Consider the following 24,062-nt stretch of genomic DNA (forward strand, 5'->3'; position numbering starts at 1 on the left):
AAAAATCAAAATTCTCTGAGATTTACGTCATAAATTTACAAGAAAATAATCAGATATTCTCTTCGATTAAAGTTACAAATAAAAAAAAAATAAAATTATTTATTATCTGAGATCAAAGTCATCAATTTATGAGAAGAAATTTAGGAATTCTCTGAAACAAAGGTCACAAATTAATGAGAAAAAAAGGTGGAAATTCCCGGAGATTTAAGTTGTAAATTGACAGGAAAAAAGCTTGGATATTCTCAGAGATTAAATTGGTCAATTTACAAAAAAATCAGAAACTCGCTGAAGTAAAGTTGTAAATTTACAAGAAAAAACCCAAAACTTCTCTGAGATTTAAATCAAATTTGCAAGAAATCCTCAGGAAATTCCTGAGGCACGAATTTACAAAGGATGAAAACAGAAAATAGTGTTTTTGGTTTTGTTTTGTTTTTGGGTTTTGTTTTGTTTTGTTTTGTTTGGTCAAGGAACCACATCACTTCACTTGCAAGGTTAGATGGACCTCACCACACCACAGACACTATCAGTGGAATCCCATCAAACACTGAAATATTTAATGACTGTTGTTTAAATGTCCAATGAGGACGTCACATTATGGTTCAAAAATAGTTCCAAAATTAAAGTTGTGCCAACATCCAGGATGTCACCTGGCTATCAGTTGGCTATCAGATGGATGTCCTTCCTGAATATCAAATTAACAATGATATGTAGCTTTAACAGAAATGGGCAAATCAGCTATTCTGATATTCCTAAATACTGAAATCAATAAGTCAACAAAGTCTGATACTAATAAGCCAAAGCTGACTCACATAGAATATGAACCCCTACCCTGGTCTCTTGGGAGAAAGTCCTGTGCTTAATCCATTCATTCACAACAACTTTGTGGGCTTTGTTTGTCATTATACACTGCTTCCCAGAAAATTTATGACTTAATAATCTCAGAGAATATCCAGAGGGTTACGCGTTGATAGATAATGAATAAAGTAGATGAATAGAATCCCAAATGTCCCTGCTTTTATCATCATGTAGTGATAGCAGTAGTAATAAACCCTCATGTCGTCTTCATTGCTTAAAACATCCAAGGCCTCTTGATACTTCATAGCCACAGCTGATGGAGTATGTACAGTATGTTTTTGTTTTTCCCTGCCAGCCCACATATATATTTCCAGCCATCCATAATCTGTGGGCTCTGCCACTCCTCCTCTTTGACCCACACTTTGGTGTGACAAACCACATGGAGCGAGGGTTGCTGTTTAAAATCTCCAGTGTCAACATCATGTTTGCAAACCATGAAGTGCTGGAAGTTTTTGCAGAACGTACAGTCAGCTGAGTGAGCGACTGTTCCAGACAACAACATCATTTTTCACTTTTTTTGGCGGGGAAAAATTCGTGATGTATCCATGTACAGTACAGGCCAAAAGTTTGGACACACCTTCTCATTCAATGCGTTTTCTTTATTTTCATGACTATTTACATTGTAGATTCTCACTGAAGGCAGTAAAACTATGAATGAACACATGTGGAGTTATGTACTTAACAAAAAAAGGTGAAATAACTGAAAACATGTTTTATATTCTAGTTTCTTCAAAATAGCCACCCTTTGCTCTGATTACTGCTTTGCACACTCTTGGCATTCTCTCGATGAGCTTCAAGAGGTAGTCACCTGAAATGGTTTTCCAACAGTCTTGAAGGAGTTCCCAGAGGTGTTTAGCACTTGTTGGCCCCTTTGCCTTCACTCTGCGGTCCAGCTCACCCCAAACCATCTCGATTGGGTTCAGGTCCGGTGACTGTGGAGGCCAGGTCATCTGCCGCAGCACTCCATCACTCTCCTTCTTGGTCAAATAGCCCTTACACAGCCTGGAGGTGTGTTTGGGGTCATTGTCCTGTTGAAAAATAAATGATCGTCCAACAAAACGCAAACCGGATGGGATGGCATGTCGCTGCAGGATGCTGTGGTAGCCATGCTGGTTCAGTGTGCCTTCAATTTTGAATAAATCCCAACAGTGTCACCAGCAAAACACCCCCACACCATCACACCTCCTCCTCCATGCTTCACAGTGGGAACCAGGCATGTGGAATCCATCCGTTCACCTTTTCTCTCACAAAGACACCGGTTGGAACCAAAGATCTCAAATTTGGACTCATCAGACCAAAGCACAGATTTCCACTGGTCTAATGTCCATTCCTTGTGTTTCTTGGCCCAAACAAATCTCTTCTGCTTGTTGCCTCTCCTTAGCAGTGGTTTCCTAGCAGCTATTTGACCATGAAGGCCTGATTCGCGCAGTCTCCTCTTAACAGTTGTTCTAGAGATGGGTCTGCTGCTAGAACTCTGTGTGGCATTCATCTGGTCTCTGATCTGAGCTGCTGTTAACTTGCGATTTCTGAGGCTGCTGACTCGGATGAACTTATCCTCAGAAGCAGAGGTGACTCTTGGTCTTCCTTTCCTGGGTCGGTCCTCATGTGTGCCAGTTTCATGTAGCGCTTGATGGTTTTTATGCGACTCCACTTGGGGACACATTTAAAGTTTTTGCAATTTTCCGGACTGACTGACCTTCATTTCTTAAAGTAATGATGGCCACTCGTTTTTCTTTAGTTAGCTGATTGGTTCTTGCCATAATATGAATTTTAACAGTTGTCCAATAGGGCTGTTGGCTGTGTATTAACCTGACTTCTGCACAACATAACTGATGGTCCCAACCCCATTGATAAAGCAAGAAATTCCACTAATAAACCCTGATAAGGCACACCTGTGAAGTGGAAACCATTTCAGGTGACTACCTCTTGAAGCTCATGGAGAGAATGCCAAGAGTGTGCAAAGCAGTAATCAGAGCAAAGGGTGGCTATTTTGAAGAAACTATAATATAAAACATGTTTTCAGTTATTTCACCTTTTTTTGTTAAGTACATAACTCCACATGTGTTCATTCATAGTTTTGATGCCTTCAGTGAGAATCTACAATGTAAATAGTCATGAAAATAAAGAAAACGCATTGAATGAGAAGGTGTGTCCAAACTTTTGGCCTGTACTGTATATGCGTCCCAGCAGTCTCTTGTTTTTGGCGGGGAACCCCAGGAGATCCCCCCTGTTCTGAGTATATCCTGACAGGAGGACAGACATCTGGTCTCCACATGAACCTCAGGCTCTCAGGAGAAAGACAGACACACACACAAACACACACACACACACACACACACACACACACACACACACACACACACACATGCAGCTAACCCCCTGCTTCCTCAGAGGGCTTCTGCAAATGTGTGCACCCCCTCAAAACATTTCTGTGCTGCAGCTCCACTCTATATATCACACACGCTGCCTTGTTCTCAAACCCTCCCCACCATCATAGACCGCCAAACATCTCCCCCATCCCCCCTCGTCCACCTACTCTCTGCAGATTGTTCCGCCCCCTCACATCGCTACAAACCAATGAGAGCCTCCGTGCTGTGGTAGTATTATATCTCTTTTTGTGTTTTTTTCCCTCTCATGTCTGACATTGAGGAATTTCCTTGTCCTTTGATTTTGTGTGAGAAACATCGAATGCAAGGGCAACAAAGAAAACATAATCCACTGATTGATGGGCGCAGCATCTTGCCTCTTTATAAACCACAGAAATGCTGCTGTGAGGCACTGAGAAGAAGTCGCTGTGGGCAATAAGGAGCCTGAGAATTGTGGTCAACTTTTAGGATGTGTATTTATGTCTATTTATGTCGAGTAGATATTTGATGTCATGATGTTACAACACAGCGGCAAAGTATAACTGAGATCAAGACTCATTTCCATGCATAGTTCAGACTGAGAAAGCTTGCATAATGCATGCCCATTCAAACTGCACATTTGTAGCAGACTACTAGAAATATCTCTCAGGGCCCAAACGCACTGGAAGTGGTAATTGGTGCACCTTATTTGACGTGTGTCAGTGGATGCTTTTATGGTGCAGACTTAAGATTCCAACATCAGAGAACCAGCAGTATATTGGGAAAAAGGTCACTATTTATATGTAGACAGGCACAAGTTTGTAAGGGGCCAGCCGCCTTGTTTCATATTTTATTTCTTCTTCTCCTAGGTGGGTGAAAGTCGCATAAAGCACAGCTAATAATAACTCTATCCTAGGTTCATTAATTGCTGTTGTCAGGTGAAATTTTATGCCCAGTAGACTCTAAACGTGCATGAAACATAGATAATACGGGATGGACATGTAAAGAAATAGGAGGTACATTGTGTGACTAGTGGATCTTTTTTTAACTGATGTTATTGGGTAGGAAAACAGTTGCGAGCATGTGTGGAAAAACAGACTTGCAATATGTTTGGTGTTCATCACATCTCAGTGCTTTTCAAGGCTAAGGATTGCCAGATTTATCATGCAAGTGCCATCCATCCTGAGCAGCACAGGTCGGTGTGAATGAGCCTTATATTACACTGTCTTCAGCCTACAGTCAGACCGCAGTAAAAGAGCAGTCTTGTTACACACTGGCACACACGTGCCATGCTTTCCAAAGAGCCTGGAAAGGCAGAGTGCCCCAAAAAGGAGGTGACATTTGTTTGCAGTTGGCATAACGACCAGGAATGCTGTTTGTAGAGGCATCCGTCCCTCAGCAGGTTTTGCAAAAAAAAAAAAAACAACAACACAGGGAGTTGACACTCCGTGAGCTATTTGTCACTGCCGAAAAAGCAAGGTGGGGCAAAGTAGGAGCTGTGCATTTGTTCTCCCTGAGTGACACACCTAATGGCCCCGAACCACAGCACAGAAGAGGTCCAAAGCAAACTTGGCTGAGATTCAGCTGCAGTGAGAATACCACAGTACTTGCGTATGATTCCAAAAGCAGCATAGGCGGGTGTGCAAGCATGTAAGAGTACTGTACAGCGTAGGAACAACCTCACATTGAACATCTGTAGTAAGTGGAACTAAAATGATGTTTCACACCCAATGAGATTGTCAGAGGTTTCCAGAATTCCTGGATCTGATAGTCCTGTGAATTCGTAACCAATATTTTGTATACTGTTATCTATAGCTGCCCAAAAGATTGATACAGCTCTCAGATACAAATCTGCTGATTAGCTTAGCACAAAGGGGAAAAGAAAGCCTCTAAGTGTATATCCCAAAATGCCAAACTACTCCTTTTAAGAAGATCCATTTGATACTTAACTTTGGATATGATTGTGCCATTTTCCATTTCGTAAGAAGTGTGTATTCTTTGCACTCAAAGATAAACGAACGTTGCAGAATCAGGTCTCGGTGCTGATAGTTTTGCAACCCATGAACAATCGGGAATATCACCAGATCTCAAGAGCTTCCTGGTGCTTCCTTTGTCTTAATGAGCATTAAGAGCATTGTAAGTCTTTCCCTTAGCAGCTCTGAGAAGTGAGGTAATGGCTGAGACATACAGTACACTCAAGGCTGTGCAATCCTCCGCTCCTCCCTTCACATGCAGTGACTGAATATTGCAAGTGACCGTGATTCACCACCTGTTAACCGTCAGAGAGCCTCACCCTGATATCTCATGTGAAGATGAGGTGGGATACTCTCAGCTTGTGTTTGAAATGCCACACATGTAGCTATGAATGAATACACACACAAGGGTAATTGATTATATCTGCCCTAAATAGCTGTGTTTGGCCACATCTGGTGACTTTCTGACGAGATGTTTGTGGCAGCGAGGCACTGAAGTGGCCTGCTGTGCTGTCAGCTGACAGGAGTTAACACAGGTCGCATGATAATAATTAGGACCGCTATCCATCAGTCCTCGTGTGTGTGTGTGCGAGCGTGGGTGTGTGTGGGTGTGTTGAACTTTGAACTCTGTGTGTGTAATCATTACCGTCTCATGTTTCCAGGCTGCACATCTTTCCCCTCCATTTCCTCTCGCAGACTTGGAGCTTTCGTTAGGCCCTCCCACCTGCTCATCACCCCACAGCTGGTCTGCCTATCACCACATGACTAACAGCTCTCTGTTGAGCTTCCTATTAGTTTCCTCTCCATCAGCTTCGCCTGGCCATTTCCTATCACTTTATGACCCTTATTAAGGAAGCACTCCCTGTTCAGTGTTGTATGTTAGGAAATATAGCAGTGTTGTGGTGTGCTCGTATCTTAGGAGGACAGAGAGTAATGCATATGTAAAATAAATTTATATTCAGCATCACTGTATGCGCACTGAAATGCAAAGATTCAGCCACTGTTTGTCTACGTCCCAGATACTCACAGGTGCATCTACGAAGCACATAGTTCCACTTGTGGTATGTGGTAGGGCCACCAAGTAGTAGTCTCTTCATTCTCTGTAACCCTACTATTTCTGCACAGCTGTAGATAAAGATCAGGCTACACTACTGTTATTAACATTATACTATTTGTAGAATTTGAACCAGTGGCGGCTGCATGGGATTGTTTCTGGCTCGTATGATCCGAACATTTCCAATTACTTCAGAGCTTCCAAAAATCAAAATGAATTCAAGAAAGATTCACCAACATTCACGACGTGTTTTTATCTAACAAAATATTCTGCTTCAGTCCATATTTGTTAGCGTTTAGCCATTTAAAAACATTTTCACTGGGGTCAAAAAGCTGTTAACTCTACTGCTTGCTGCGCACACATGCACCTGTATTGACGAGGAAGTCTAGCAGCAGTCTAACAACCCCATAAATTACATTTATTTCATTAAGTAGAGCTCACATTCACACCTACGGCCAATGTAGAGTCACCAGTTAAACTAGTCTGCATGTCTTTGGACTGTGGGAGGAAGCCGGAGTACCTGGAGAAAACCCACACTGACATGGGGAGAACATGCAAACTCTGCACAGAAGGGCTCCCCCACCCTGGGGTTTTAACCAGGAACCCTCTTGCTGTCAGGCAACAATGCTAACCACTGCATTACTGTGCCACCTAAATTTGCCATAGGTGTGAATTTGAGGGTGAAGGGTTGTCTGTCTCCCTTCTGGAAGTGCTCCGGGCTTTGAAGCCAGGTTTTTTAGTTTTTTAGTTAGTTTAGCCAAATTACAATTATCCAGTGATGCTTTGGGGCCCAAAAAAGACTTCTCCCCATAGGCTTACATTGCAAAAAGACATCTATTTCATTGGATATATTTTTCGCAGTGTCACAATCCCAGTGAAATGACTTGTTTCACAATCAGTATTTGGTCCATTTAGTCTGATAACATTTGGAGAGTCGCACGATTGAACCATTTGAACCAGAAGTGGCCAGCTTAGAGGGCACAAGTCTCCAGTGTGCCTGTCCTGGTAATTTTATACATGTGTCAGCCCTGTGATAGTCTGGCGACCTGTCAAGGGTGTACCCTGCCTCTCGCCCAGTGTCAGCTGCGATAGGCTCCAGCCCCTCGCGACCCCCAACAGGATAAGCAGTTACAGAAAATGAATGAATTAAAGAGAGCTGATTTAATTTTCTTTTAAAAAGGCAAATTTATTTCATCTGATAAATCACTTTATTCAAATTGAAAATTTTGTTCAAGGATTTTTTTATAGGGTGATTATGTCATAAAATATGATGACAGACATGCAAAGTTTCATTGTAAAATCTCAATAGAAGCTTCAAATGTTGAAAAGAAAAGTCATTTGATCATTGCCACTATGAGGTATGTATGCTTGCTATAGTTAGTTGTAGTAAGGCCTGACTGCCTCTTTTCTTGCCCAAAAGAGCATCTTTGTCCATGTGACGAACTTCAGCCAGAAAGTTGCTCAGTGATGCTCTAGTGTTGGTTTCACCTTCATCCCCTTGTGTTGCAATCACGCTACATTACTAATGTGCAGACAGGCCGGGCAGATGGAGAGTGGGCCAACATTTCTTTAGGCTGACTTCATGAACAATGAAGTTTTTGCGACATAATTTCTTAGAGTTTTTTTTTTTTTTTTTGGTCATGACATCTGTATTTTAGGACTTTATTTCCCATACTGGCTTCATATGCAGGCTGCAGGTTGACAGCACTGACACCTTTTTATTCCAGTTCAAGCTCTGGTGAAAACCTGAACACTAAACTTTGGTGGAATGTGACGACGGACACTCTTTTCCATGTGTCAGACTGCTGATGGTGTCATATCTTAAATGTTTGTGGTTTGCTTTTTCTAATGCTTGAATTACTCCCGAAAAACTGCTACTGACTTTGTCTGCGGTGGTTTTGCTCTTCATGCGCTTTCTAACACACACAGTCACGAGGTGAAGTAGGTAATATCTTTGGAATACATTTAATCAACAAATATGGGTGTGAATGTGGTTTTATGAGCTTCTACAGTCTGTCCTGCTTTGGTTCAGGTATTGAAAATACTGCTTTCTCAAACAGGTGTGAATCTGTGTTAGTGTTTGTGGTGAGACCGGTTGCTCGCTGTTGAAGCCCTCCTGTTTTGGGGCGGACTGGGCTGTAGCCACCACACCTGTTGATACACCCTCCGCACTCAGACTCAAGAGAGGCAGCATGTTTTTAGACTAAAGGCTGGTATAGACTGTGAACCTCCCAGTTCAATGACCTCCCTCGCCTCTTCATTCAACACTCACTCTGTATGTACTGGTACCAAACCTGATATTCTCCTTTAACTGTGCCAGCAAGTTTTCAGCTGGAGGCAGGGAATCTGGTATGACATAATGTCCTATAATAACCTTTTGGTGCCTGCTTTGACTATTGTAAGAAAACTCCGCCCGTCTTCCCCTCTTGTCACACACCTTTAATTTTAAGTAAGCAACACTATTAAGACAAGTTCACGCATAGGATGTGAATGTCTGATGCATTAGTAGTGTAAGGCGTGTGTGTGAAACCAAAACCTGAAAATGTTTAGCCTTGGGGTGACAGAGGAAGACTGAGAGAGCTGGCTGGTCTGGTAGAGGCCCAACAGGTGCTACGACATCAGGCTAATGACCCTCAGCTTTGACAGGAGACGCCTGAAAATCCTGTAGGCGTAGAGGAAGTGACATCACACCACATACTGTAATGGTGAGGCCAGCCATTAGGAAATATGGGCAGGGGGACAACATTTTCCAAATTGACCCCCCACTGTCTGATGGACTGAACCACTTCCTGCGGGAGGTGGGAGCATCAGATGTTGAAAAAAACATTTCGCATTTCTTTTTCATGTAAATTCATATAACTTATTTTCTCAGTGATTTATGTCAGTGAGTAAATTGTTATTTGATCTAATTGTAAGGTCAACCATAAACTTTTTCATGGCCCCTCCCTCCTTGGCTCTGAGCCGGGGTCATCTACCCTTTGACCCCTCCGACAGTTAATGATACTCACACATTCCGACCTCCCCACTAGCATTGCTTGTACTCCATCACATATTGTGGTTCATGTTTGAGAGGTTTATAGGGAACCAATCTAAATGCAGGTGTGTAATTATTCTACAGCCACTACTTTTACTTCATAATGTTAATTTAAAGCAAAAAAAAAAAGTCTATTTCCACTTTAAACAAGTATATTAGAGGAAATATAATCTGTGGGAATTGTCCTCCAAGGTTCAGTTCTCGGTCCCCTACTTTTCCTCCTGTACCTGTTCCCCCTTGGTCACATAATCTGCTGTCATGGTCTCCAGTTCCACTGCCTCGCCAGTGATATCCAGCTCCTCATCTCCACCAAGACAATCACCACTGCCACACTCTCAACCCTGACAAACTGTATAAATGAAATAAAATCCTGGCTTCAAAGCAACTTCCTCAAATTAAACTGCAACAAATCTGGAATTATCATCATTAGACCAGAGGCACTCATCAAATCCACCAATAACTTCACCCTCAACATCAACGGCTCCTCAGTATCCCCCTCCCCTCACATCCGAAATCTTGGCATCATCTTCAATCTTCACCTCAAGAACATCGCCTGCGTCCGTCCATCCCTCTCCTCCTCATCTGCAGAGACCCTCATCCATGCCTTCGTCACCTCCCGTCTGGACTACTGCAACAGTCTACTCTATGGCTCATCTTCAAAACCCCTCAATAAGCTCCAGTAAATCTAGAACTCTGCTGCTCAGCTACTCGCCCACTCTTGCACCCGTGATCACATCACCCCCGTTCTCCATAAGCTCCACTGGCTCCCCATGCCCCAGAGAATCCACTTCAAAATCCTCCACCTAACATACAAAGTCCTCAATAAACAGGCCCCACCCTGCCTGTCTGAGCTCCTCCATCATCATTCTCCCACCTGCAAACTCGGCTCTGCTGATGCAAACTATGAGTCAAATTAAAAAGAGTAAAGACAACAAAGCTACATTATACTCTGAGTATTTTTTAAACTTTTTAAAAAGTAGACAAGATGCAGCTGTTTACCTTCGCCTGGTACCTTGACCTCGTTATCAGCCACGTTCCCTCTGAGGTGTTAATCTTTCTTTGCAACTCTGTTTGAGGTTAAACATAACGTTCTTTATCAGTTTCATCTCACCCTGGGTTTCCTTTCAGCTGGTCTTGTGCATACCCGGTGAGGAAGCAGCTCAGTGTTAATCAGTACCTGTCATCGTGACACAAACTTTGTTATCTAACGAACTTTACCCCAGTTTTTGGTCCACCTGAGGTCAGAGTGTTTGTTTCCTTTGATGCTCACAGTCAGAGTTAAGGATGGGTTTCGCCATGTTTATACATGCTCATACCACCATTTACAGCACTTTGCACCCAGTGGTCTCCCCTGAAAGTGGGACGAGAAGGTCCCTCACCAGGGTGCAGAGAACGTCTAATTGAGCCCACAGGGAGAAAGCGCGGGAACAAACACCTACACTGCCTTGTTTTTCTGCCCTTTGTTTGGATTTTATCCAGGTGGCTATAAGCAGTTAGTTAATGTATATAGGTGCAGGTGGAAAACACCACCCAACTCACTGCCCGTAACAAGAGGTATGAGACTATCTCAGTTGAGTTGGAAAGGTTATTCTTTGAAACATCTCACCACAGCATTCTTAAGTGGCTGTTTTGCAGCTTTCGATTGTTTAAGATATTTTCCTCAGACAATGAAGTTTGCTCAGTCATCAAGAAGTTCAGATTTTCATTATTTTCCTTTTTTTCATCAATGTTAAATTAGATTGAAAGATCGTTGTTACCTTGGAAATAGATTGTTGGCAAAACTATTAACTGTTCTGGTGCCTTTAATCAAATCACTCCCTCAGATTTAAGAGCTAAACATTTTATTTCCTTCTTCAAAACTTCCGCGTTTCAGCCCTTTCAGTAATTTTTAAAATAAATAGACCTAATAATGTAATGAGGAATCTACTAAGATTGAATGTATTTGTGTTAACATCACGCCACTGTGGTTAAAGTCCTGCTGGCAGCCATGTGTGATGTGACAGGTGTCACACTCTAGTTGGCTGCTACGTGTGAAAGCAGAGCTTCAGCAGAGCTTTTCGAGACAAATCCAGCTAATGCTGAATCATTGCAATCATCTGATAGATCCAGGGGGCTCGATGGGGGGATTATTGTGATGCCCTCTCCGCTCGCAGTGCTGACAGCAGTAACAGGGTGTGGGAGTTGGACAGAGGCCTTTTCTGTTCTCACTGAGAGCAACCAGGGTTTTGGCTGCTGGGTGAAATGGGGTTGTTGTCCCCTGATGGTAACCTGGTGTGGTGAGATCAAGTGGTCACTGTCACCTCTTATGAAAGTGAATATTCCACCAATATTCCTGTTTACATGCAGCCGTGCGTACTCTGATTTACATGCCCTAAGATGGCATTTATCACGTCAAAATATGGAAAGTGGTTGTCCTGCTTGTGTCACTTTGTTTCCTAACATCATGATAGGATTAGAGTTTAGATAGAGTTTTCTATCGATGGCGAACTTGTTGGACCGAGCGAACACACCCTCCCTCTTTAATTCCTTCACCTTCTTGAAAAGGTTGGCGATATTTGCGTATATTCAAAAACCTGTTGATAGCCAACTCTTTAGAAGTGTGTTTCTTCTTCTGGTCAGAAATGTGGGCTTTTTTTTGGGGGGGGGGGGGGGGGGGGGCATGTTATCCAAATAGTTTGTGGACAACTTATCAATGACAATGTATACATGTCCAACAAATGCTCCTAAAACCCAAATAATACTGGCACCATACCCTAATCGAAAAATGCTACATTCAGAAAAAAATCCAAAAATTCAAACAGTGTCCCGCTTACATGACCCATAACAAATATAGAATATCATCATAATCGGGATAGTGGTTAAATATTGGTGCACCGTGCGTAGTCAAGCGCAGTCAGTCACATAACTCTTTATGGTTCATCTCTTGTACATTGACTGTTGTACAACTTTATTGTGTGTCACATAGTGTGTGACCCTGTGAGCCGCAGTGCTATCACTGTTTGCACCAAGATAAGGTTGAATAACTGTCAATGGCTGATAGGAGAAACGCCATAAAAGAGAGATGACCACCATAAAACTAGACACACGTGCAGGAGGAACCACACAGGATCCCCCTTTTTAAACTTAAAAAACTGAAGCAGAGTCTTCATATTTTGTTCAGATGTAACTCTGATCTGATGTTGTTCAGCTCCCTCTACAACATGTAAAGGAACACACAGTCTTTGTTACTGAATTCATCTTTATCATCTTATCTTAGCGTTGTATAAGGGTTTGTTTTGACCTTCCCAGTCCCACGTTCTGTCATGTTTTATCTCCCCAAATCAGATTAGACTGTAGATTAGCCACGCTAAAGACCACTGGTTGATGGGTTTGCAGCCGTGGCCTGGCCTTGGTGTGTGTGTGTGTGTGTTTGTGTGAGAATATGGTCTTGTTTTTGCATGCTCATGGTAACAGATGAGGGTCCTAAGAGTTTTTGCTGCCTTTGCTTTGGGTTTGAACCAACATGGATGGATGTTTTTATAACACGCACACAAACACCACCCCTTCACGTGCTGTCTTTGCTACAGGTGAGTGCATGCACAGTATATATTCTCTGCTATATATGGCAGAGAACATATACTGTGCATGCATGTAAATATATATTTATATATAGTCTCGTCATCTGTTTGCTCTCATCTCACGTTGCTTTCAGTGTAAAGAGGAAATTGCATCTGTGTAGTGTATGTTACAATCATGTTTAATGCCAAATAAGAGGTTGTGGATCTCTCATCGGAGCTGCTATGGCTCAGAGGGGTCGTCCATGAATCAGAAGGTCAGCGGTCGATCCCCAACTATTCCAGCCCACATGTGGAAGCGTCCTTGAATAAGATTGGTGTGTGTGCGTGTTTAAAAACTGAGTAGCAGGTGACTCCTTGTATGGTAGCCTCAGCCACCAGTGTATGATGTGTGTGTGACTGGGTGAATGTGTCTGGTAGTGTGAAAAGCACTTAGAGTGGTCGGAAGACTAGGAAGGACATATACAAATGCAGGTCCATCATTTCATTTTAACCCAAAAACTGCTGCTAAATGATCATTTTGATTTTGTCCAGAACTGAGACCCATTATTTGTGATTTTAATACTTAAATCTGATGGACTCATTGACTCCAGTGATCACAAACCATGTGACACTTGTTACCAGTTCAATCAGATGATTAATTTGTTGCTGTGTGCCGCAGTGACTTTAATAACAGGGTGTCATGACACACCTTGTTTACCCAGCAGTTTGCACTCACCTGTATCACCACTCATACAGGCACCTGTCGTGCCACCACAGTGAAATGTCACAGGTGAATGACCGGTCCACGCTGCAGCCTGACCTCACATGGCTGTGAGTGTGTGTGGCTTTGTGTTGTGCTGAAAAGCCATCAGTCCTGTTGACATAACTGTTTTCCCTCTCAGGGTGCTGATCGTGATGATGCGGGCGTTTTGTGTTGCTAAATACGGTGCTTTCACTGTCATCATTGTGATTGTTCAGCAACATTGTTTGTCATCAGTCATCGTAACCTGACAACAGGTGAAGAGTTGATTTGTACTGTGCATAATTTAGGATGTGTGTGTGAGTCAGAGTCAACCCTCAAATCACTGTTTTTATTGTTCAGCTACAGAACAGAATAGAAAGTCGTTATTGTCACTGTACAGAAAACAACGAACTGACCAGTGCAGTAAAAATGTCACAGGAAAACACACACAGAAGTCCAAACACGCTCAACCCTCAGAAGTATGAATCCTCAATGAAAAATGTAAAAAAAAAAAATGTGTACAAATATTATAATTGGAGTGCTGTCCTGTACCTTTTGTACACATTTTTTACAGGAAAACACACACACACACACACACACACACACAAAATAAATAAATGAATAAATAAATATCCACAGCCGACAACACAGATTCTAAAGTACGAGGTAAAAGAAACACCCCCTGTAAAATTACACTAGAATAAGATATGTTTATTTAAACAGTACCATTCAGACACAAGGCAATTCAAAGTGTTTGACAGGGGTAAAAAAAAATACATAAAATATATTGAATAGAAAATGTTAAAATTGCATTTAAATAACAATAAATACATATATTTAAAAAAAAAAAAAAAAAAGGAAAACAGTTTTTAAAGATGATTTTTAAAAAAGCAAAAACAAGCAAATAAGTAGTTGCAGATTTAAGAAAAGGTATATTTATTAATTAATTTTATTATTTTGAATTTAATTTTTTACTTTTAGTAATTTTTTTTCTCCTTTGCACACAGGAATATGGTGATTACTTCTTTAATGATGCTGTGTATTAAAAAAAAACAAATAAATAAATAGGTAAAAAATGAAAAAGTCATGTTATTGGAAAGCCAAAGTGAACTATAATGTTTTAAGCCTCGATTTAACCCTTTGAAATCTTTGAAAATTGGCTTGATTTTATTTTTCAGAAACATGGAAATTAGGCAATGAGAAATTCATAAAATGGCCAGAACATTGGCAAGATATTAAAAAGTTGTAAGAAGTTTAGTAACAAAGATATTACTCAAAAAGTAACCAAAAACAAGAAAAGTTAAAAAAGTAAAAAGTCACAAAAACCCATAAAAATATAAACTACCTGAGAAACATTGCTAAAAATTGATTACATTTTCTGGAACATCATTTAAACATAATTTTAAATAGATATTTAGAACTTGACATTTCCCAAGTTTTTTGATAATTTTCTAATAATAATAATAATAATAACACCTTTCTAATAATGCTCATTCCTTTCTTCCCCCATGTTTTCAATAGAAATCAATCCTTTTTTTTTTTTAGGTTTTGATGTTTAAATGCTTGTGAAAGGAACCTGAACGCAGCACATGAAATTGAATGTTGATCCAGGTTTAAAAGGGTTAAATGAGTAAACTATTTTAGCAGACCTCAGATATTCAGCTTGTTCCACAGGTGGGCGAGCATTGAGACTAAATGTAGTAAACGTGTCCCAGATGACCTGAGGGGGCTGGATGCTTCACATTTTTACAAGTAAATCAGAAATGTATTTAAGCCTGAGGACATTTACTGCGTTCTAAAGCACTTTAAGTATCGCACTTCATATTGTAATTCACAGTGAAATCAATGTTTACCCAGACAATAATTTAAGGATGGTGATGGTCTGTGTGTGCAACACGTCAGTCCAGGTTGAGATATTACGAAGAGGATTATTTGTGGACATTTTAGTGACCCGTAGCTCCACTTACATGTCAGAGTTTTCTCTTGACTAACACTTCAGGCCGTGACAGGATATCTTGAAAACAAATGGTCAGACTTGTCCAGGACCCCGTGTTGGATCAGTGCCACTCCAAACCAGTCTGATGACTGTTTGACTTGTGGATGTGTTTTGGAGGAGGGTGAGCGGTGCGCTTACTGTACACTTAACAAGAAATACTGCCAAGACCAACAGCTCTTTACAGCTATGTGGACTTCCAGGAAGTTTCCAGTGTAGTTTGAACATTTGAGTCAAGGACACACACATTACAGTGGATACACAACAAGGGCCAGTGAGGGATAGTGTGCTGGTGACTTTCCTCACATGCCCTGTTGCCTAACCCATTACAGTGCATCACATGACTGTTTGTTTGGTGCATTTCAGAGGGCATCCTGTGACCTTACACATGCACAAACACAAGATGCTTCTCGAACTGAGCCATGACTGACGGTAAAGATCATTTTCTCACACCACAGTGTATCCCGTGACCTGTAACAGAAGACCTGGCTTGCTTTAGACAGTTTTCTACTTTTAGTGCTCCTGCACTGCCACCGTCCACTCCTGATTCATAAACATGGCAGCTTAGGTGGTGAGAAGCCTGAGACTAGAGGACAGTCTGTCTGAGCACAGCTTGTCCTCATGCTTCACTAAGAGAGTGCTCTGAGTGTGAATGAAGCTGGTGAATGTGGTGGTGGTGGTGTGAGAGTGGGTGCAGGCTCCTGTCGAGAGCTGGCCGGACAGCCTGTTTTGGTATAAACACAGTTCTGTCGCCCAGATTTTACACCTGCAGCACAGCTGCTGTGTGAGTGTGTTAGACGGCAGCTTTCACTTCTGTCACAACATATTTTAGATACTGTCAGTAATCAGTAATTCTGCAGACTCCTCAGTGTAATGTCGGTGGAAGGGGTTTGTTGAAATGTATTTCAGGTGGTTGTGAGTGATGTTGCTGCCATCTTGTGGACATTTCTTGTTAGTTACATCACAAACTTTACTAAGCACTGTTCTGAGGAAATGAGTCATGGGGTGTCCTTCCACATGGTCATTGAGTAAAATACTGTCAACAGTGAATGGAACTGTTTCAGCAGGAGCACAGAGAGGGAGCTGAAGTATGGAAATTAATCTTGAACACTGCTACATTTAAAGCAATCTCCTTAATTTAAAGACATTAGATCAGAGATGCATATGTCTGCATACTATTGTGTAAGCTGATATTACTATATTTGTCACTTTTAACCATTTACCAAAAAACACTTCCTGGAGGAAGAAAACTTTGTTTTTCCTCGCATGTCTCCACGGTGAACAAAGAATCCAAAAAGAAGAAAATTCTTAGTGTAGTATAATCTAAGTGTCATTTATCCAGCCGTTTGTTCAGTACTCTCCAGATGCATGCATTTTCACTAAAACCTCATATTTTAAAACAGAACTGACAGTGAAACGTATCTATCCTCTCTTCAAAGCCAGACTCCATTGACAAAAACACCAATTTTACCTCACTGAACACAGGAGCTACTGGTCCTTCACTGCCCTTGTGAGTTAGTTTGTTTGTCTTTATTGTTTGACTATGGTGATTTAAAGAGTTAGTTCGGATTCACCAAAGTCATAAATAACACAAACAAACGAAGTGATCGAGACAGTGGTAGACCAGCAGCTCCTTTGTTCAGCATGGTAAAATTGCTGTATTTATCATTGGAGTCTGGCTTTGGAAAGAGCATAGATAAGTTTCTCTGTCAGGTCAGTTCTCTACCTAAAGAGCTGTCTGTCTGGGAGGTAGTGAGCACACGACTGGATAAATGAGACTTGGATTATACTGCACAAGTGCAGTGTGTGCGAGTTTGTAAACTGATGTATCAGTGTAGTTTTACTGTTGTTGAATGCGGCCCCCTGCGATTCCAGTTCATCAAGAACGTACGCCTTTTTTAGATTGTGCGTTCACTGTGGAGGCATGGGGGCTAAAAAGTATTCTTCACAAATTTAACATAACACAGTGTGAATAATTCATACACAAATGGTCCTTTGGGGCTTGAAGTATTCCTTTAAAGCTTAAACTGTACCTTCTCACCACTGTTAATAAATACGTATATTTGCATTGGAATCATGTAGGAATATTAGTTCATATTTGTCAGCTTTAGAACACCAGATGTAGTATAGGTCAGTGATTCCCAACTGGTGGGTTGTGGTCCAAAAGTGGGTCGTGGTCCGCAAGTGACTTGCTAACATGTCAAGTTTGTAAAAAAACATACTTTTTTTTTGAAGTATGGTGAATTTCCAGGACACAGACTGTTATTTTGAAATGCGGTTTCATGCTGTAGAGTGAGTGACTAATGGACAGCTACTTAACAGAGACAGCAAACTAGCTCGACAGCATGGTCAAATGCAAGTATGACATAGAATGTATTAAACTTTGGGGACCTTGAACTAATAACTAAGCCCAAATCTGGACCTTGTGGCTGGACCAGTTGGGAACCACTGGTACAGGTGATGTCGTAGCCACTCCAGTGTCTTTATAGTATTGAAAAGGTTTTATTTATATGTTCGACTATATCCATTGTAACCCTCCTCGTCCTTGTCCTCTTTCTCGCTGTCTTCCTCTGCAGGTGATCACCTGTTTCGGACTCTCTGTGCTGTCCTACCGCTACGTGGGCTTTGCCGTGGTGGCCCTGCTGGTGGAGATAAACTCTGTGTTCCTCCACCTCAGGCAAATGCTGCGTATGGCCAGCAACACCAAAGGCACGCAGTACCGGGTCAACAGCATTATCAACCTGGGCACGTACGTGGTGTTCCGCATCAACACGCTGGCCTGGATGACCCGCTGGCTGGTGCTCAACAGGGACAAGGTGCCCCTCCTGGCCTACACGCTGGGCAGCGTGGGTATGGCCATCATGACAGCCATGAATATTGTCCTGTTTTATCGGCTACTCAGGAGCGACTTTCTGAAGAGCAGCACTCGGGAGACCAAGAAAGAGAAGGAGATGTAGAGAGGAGGGGACGCAAGAAGGATTATAATTCACAAACACACTCTCTAATGTATGTTGATGCCCTGTGGCTGAGATTTGGTACTTGTGTGTAATATACTCAAAGCTTTATCTCTCATACTCTACAGGTACATGCACACAAGGTGTAGTCAAATGGTCTTACTTCAAACACAAGTCACACACAGCCATTGTGTTAAAGCTACATTTAGCTGTAGTTTTAACTTTAGGCTCGTGTATGTGTGTGTGGTCCAGTCATCCTTAAGCACCATTAGTGACTCACTAATGGTAGATCCTGGGATTCTTCATATATACAATGTAAGGCCTTGCAAAATGACACCAAACGCCTTATTTCCCACAGGGTGTTTCAGTTACATCTGTTCTATTTACTCTAAGTGAAGACGCACTGTTTGTAGAACGAACCTACCAACGCTCCTGTATGTTGCCATATCAAACATAGCAAACAAGTACGAATATTTTAAGAATATCTTTTTAATCATGTATATTTACATACACTATTGTGGGCTATTTAAACTCTCACATGACGTTTATACACCTCTGAGCTAAAACAAAAAAAAACAGTGAACTCAAAACTCTTTCAGCATAGCAGAGGTGAATATCTCTCCTCTTTTCCAATAAATCTCAACTCAGAAAAACACCCGCTACCTCAGAAAGCTCGTACCTATTCTTTGCCTCTCTCTGACACAGGCTGCGATGTCAGTGTTCAGCAGGTTCTTTGTTATAAGAGCAGGAAAACATAAAGATAAAAATCATATTGAAGAATTATGTTTGTAAGAATATACAGCAAATGCTAATCCTCACTTAAAGGAATACTTCACCCACAAAATGACCAACTGTATCCTAATTTCGCACCACATTACCTTGAATTAGTGAAGAAAATTTCTGTTTTTTTCTGGCATGCCTCCATGGTGAATGGAGAATCCAAAAAACTTAAAAAAAATTCATAAGGGTCCACTTTCAAAAACGGCAATAATATATCAACACTCAGTTACTCCCCCTTTGTTCTGTTGAATTCATCGAGAAAATTGTGCATTTCTCGTCTGCAGAAGAATCCAAAAACGGAGAAAATTCTTGATAAATTAAGGTCATAGGGGTCCGCCTTTAACAACAGCAAAAATATATCAGAACAACTGTTTACAAACTCAGTCACTCCCCCTTGTTTTGTTGAATTCATCAAGAAAGTTTTGTTTTTCTTGTATGATTTTCTTTGATAAATTAAAGTCATAGGGGTCCATGTTTAATTGCAGCAAATCTATATAAAAAAGCTGTTTACAAACTCTCACACAACTCATGCAGTATAATCCAAGCATCATTCAGCCAGTCTTACACTAAGTTATTCCTCTTCTTTTTGGTCTGTCACTAAAACCTTAATATTTAAAACACTTTCACATAAGCGTTCTCACACACAGACAGTTAACACCCTTGGGCTAGTGTGTGCGTTTAAACTCTGCTCGATGGCATGAGCAGAGTTCAAACGCATGCCCGTGCCTAGCTGCGCTACCCATATGCAGAAGTGTTTTAAATAATAATGTCTTAATGAAAATGCACGTTCGGGAAATAATGAAGATACGGCTGTATAAATAAGACTTGTATCGTACAGGTCATATGAGAGTTAAACAGATGTTGTTATATAGATTTGCTGTTGTTAAACTAGGACCCTTATTACTTCAATACATCAAGATTTTTTTCCGTTTTTGGATTCTTTGGCGTACGAGAAAAACAAAACTTTACTGGTGAACTCAACAGAACAAAGGGGAGTAACTGATGTACAAATGATCCTTTTTTGTGTGAAGTATTCCTTTAAAGAGTAAATAGGTTAATAGGGTGGTGGGTTAATGAATACCTTGAAGACGCATGTAAATAAAACACCAGGTTTTTATGTTGATGCCGAAGCAGAACAGCGTGATATTTTGTAGCGTAACAGTTGTGGCCATTTTGTGTTTTGCCAAGTTGTATTAAATTATCAAGGAGAAAAAAACAGCTTGTGCCCCTCAGATTGGAAACTGTGCTGGTCCCTGTGTCAGTAAATCTTAGAGGAACAAAACAAAATCAAGTACATTCTGACTTAATTGGCTCGTGGATCAATTTCAAGCCATCACCACTGACATCTGCTTACATCAGCTTTCAGTAATGGATGGCACAGCTGTCCGCCGTATTTGCAAGTACTCTGGAAACCTGTCAAATGACAGAAAAGCAAAACAAGCTAAATGACAGACAGCGCTGCCGTACAAACTTACATTTATCTTTTTATGGTCTGTATATACTCTTGTAGTGGTCTGTGATGGTTTATAGTGTGCAGCAGCTCAGATGTTATTCTTCATTTGGCCTTCGGAGGACAGCACACTCCTCAACATCACATCACTGATCAGCCAGAGGCATCTTTATTTTGCCTCCTGCCTTTCAATTTGAAATTGACAATAAGCACGGAGAGATGCAGAGAAATTCCTGAGGTCAGTGTTGGAACAAACAGGTCTGAGATCTGTGAATACAGCTGTTACACACACACGGCTGCCTACTTCTACCACCCACATCATAGCAATACAGTCCTCGCACGGCATGGAAATACTTGATGCCATTTATGTTTTTCTTTATTTTTTGTGCGTGTATAATTTGTGGGGTTAAGTTGTGTGTATTTGTAATTTATTTGACCTAGAAAGAAGTTGTGGATTAAAGATAAAACGAACACAGTGTTCAATGGATGTCCCTGTTGTGAAAAACACTTGATTACAGTGAAGCTGATGTGATTGCGTATGTATGTGTACGTTACCCGATTTCTACAAGGGCAAGCTCATCGTCGCCCTAAAACCAGGCTGTCTAACCATATTACAAACAAGATAAACAGAGGCAAACATACTGTACAGATAGAAATTGTAAACGCAGCTGATTAAATGATACAAACAAAAATTCAACTCTTTGTCCACGATAAAATCAAGACATCACTGCACTTAAGAAAATCGCACTGTTTGTGAGGAAGTTGTTTGTTCGTTATTGTTGACATGGTTGATTCCCAGACTTTAAGATCAAGAACTTGAACGTGAATGTAGATTTGAATTTTATTTTCTTCAGATTTTTAGGGCAGCTTGATGTTGTGGTTGTAGTGAAGACAACTGGTGACAACTGAAGTTCTTTCTAACAAGCATAATTGTGAATGTGTCGTATAAGGTTGTAATGTTATTGGAATTATACGTTACGTTGCTGTGTGATTTTTAGGAATTGTGATAGCAGCCGAGTCGGGATGCTCCTCTCATGAAATGTCTTAATGATGCTGAGGGACCTCTGGCCAAAAACAAGCTACAACGTCCTTTATTTTTTTTTTTTGTTTTTTTGCTCTCTGTCTGGCTTTGATTTTTAACTATGATCGTCCCGAGGAGGTCACAGGATCATGTTGTGGTTTTATATTTGTATGTAGTTGATGATACAAGACAAACTGTTTCAGGACAAAGTGGCAGCGGTTATGAAGTCACGTTGCCACACTGCAATCATAGACAGTAAACATGGTGGTTTCTTTTCCACAACCAACAAATAATACCAGTTTTATATCCTTACTTTTTCATTTATATGTTTCCTTTTGTGTCCTGGTGGTTGGTGAAAATGTTCTATTGATAAAAATGACTTTCATAACAACAGTGAAGACGATACTGACACTGTGCAGCATGTCAAGGACTTTATAACCCTTCATTAAGGGGAAAACACATGGAATACTTCAGCAGCCGAGACCAACTGAGGTCACCTGCCATGTTTCACAGAACTTTGCCTTCAGGTGTAAATATAACAGTTTTATTTTTTCATGTTTTGACAGATTGTTTTGTAATTAAAACTCCAATTTATATGTTTATATATTAACATTATTTGTTTAAATGTGAAAATAAAGATCACAGGAACAAGTGTTGTGTTTTTCTTTCACTGACACAGTCGGGTTTTACTTTGACAGCTGAAGTTACTGCAGATTTTGGAATTAATGTCCTCCTGAGACCTGAACCTTTGTTTGGTATGCATTTTTAATTTCTCCTAGCTATTTGGAAACAGTAGGACCTGAAGTCTTAATGTCCTTCAACGAGCTGATGATAAATTCCCAATGTCTTCAAACCGCTACTTTACAGTGTCTTAGCTTGTTACTGTTGCTAAAATTGGAAAAAAATGTATATGGCATATCAAACTATGAACATAATTAATCATCAGTAAACAAGTCTCAACCATAAAATTTGATCAGGTTTTGGACCTTGTCCACTTTCGTCAGGATCAGCTGCAGACTGACTTGACAGACATAGCTGCCAGCTTGTTTTTACATGGATTAGTGTATTGTGCTCTTACTACCACTAGATGGCACAAAAAAGTGTCCATAAACAAGGACAACAGGTGTTAGAATAAAGTACAAGGTGCAGTAAACCCAAAATGTGATGTCACTGAAACGGGATCTCAGGAGGATGTGTAAATAATCTAAAATACTTGTCAATGTCTAGATACAGTGATACTTAAAAATACTGCAGAGAAATACTTTGAACATTTAAATGAAAGTAGCCATACCACAATGTAAAAGTAGGGATGCATGATAATATCTGCATGTCATCTGTATCAGCAGATATTGGCCTAAAAATGAAATATTGGCCAATATGCTGATAATATTGGTACGTCATCAGTATCGGCCAATATCTGCTTTATTATTAACTAATAAAATAGGCCGACATGCTTTTTTCTTAATTGGAACCATAAATGAATATCACATACATTGAAAATCATTGTATTTCATGTCTTCACCTGCTGGTGCGCCATCAAGATAAAAGTATTCATGTATAATATGATGTTAATATAGAAGAGATTTGATCACTAAAATTAGGTGGGGAAAAAAGTGGATATATCAAAATGGTATTGGTTATCGGTCAAATGAATTGTTAGATATTGGATATCGATGTCGTGCAACCCTAATTTAAAGTACTCAATATGCAGGTTTAATATTCCCTGTCATCACTATTTTATCATAGCAGATATATTATTACTTCTATATAAAAGCTGAGAATGACTGGGCTTGCAGTTGTTTTTTAACAGCGTTATCTCAAGATCACAAGTTAATTATTTAGTGTTCATGTGGTAATGGGTTAATTTAAATAAATTCTTGCAAAAACAAAAGGCAAAAGCATTCCCTCGAGACAACGTGATAATTTTTCGCAAGAAATGCCTTGTTTTCTCAAGATCACAGGATAAATATGAAGAACTCAAAATGAGTGTCTTTTTCATTTGATCACACCTGATTTCAGCCTTTAAGATAAGAAAAGACAGACTTTATTGTCCTAAAGGAAATTTGTTTTAAACACATGCGGTACCTGCTGTTAAAGGATGCAAAAAAACCTTTATACATACAGTTCCCACATCTATACAGTCCGTACACAGAGCTGTCGCTATTCACAATCCCATACGCTCAGTGCCTACAGTACATGTAGACTGTCATCAGCAAACAAAGTGGCTGTTTACATTGTCATCATAAAAATTACATGGTTATATTAAAAAAAAGTAAATATATATATATGTGTACATTTATACACACATACTGTACATACTTACAC

At 40.5% G+C, this 24,062-nt stretch overlaps 1 protein-coding gene across 1 annotated transcript in view; it reads left to right on the forward strand.

Annotated features, from left to right (window-relative positions):
* The window catches only part of tlcd2 (TLC domain containing 2), a 37,756-nt gene extending 15,366 nt beyond the window's left edge, over positions 1-22,390 (forward strand). The window contains exon 4 of the mRNA XM_049575990.1: positions 18,109-22,390. Coding sequence (XP_049431947.1) covers positions 18,109-18,489 — 381 coding nt within the window. The 3' untranslated portion in view covers positions 18,490-22,390. The remainder of the gene's footprint in view (positions 1-18,108) is intronic.
* Positions 22,391-24,062: the final 1,672 nt, after the last annotated feature.

Source organism: Epinephelus fuscoguttatus, linkage group LG5, assembly GCF_011397635.1.
Source record: "Epinephelus fuscoguttatus linkage group LG5, E.fuscoguttatus.final_Chr_v1".
In the NCBI taxonomy this organism is placed as follows: Eukaryota; Metazoa; Chordata; class Actinopteri; order Perciformes; family Serranidae; genus Epinephelus; species Epinephelus fuscoguttatus.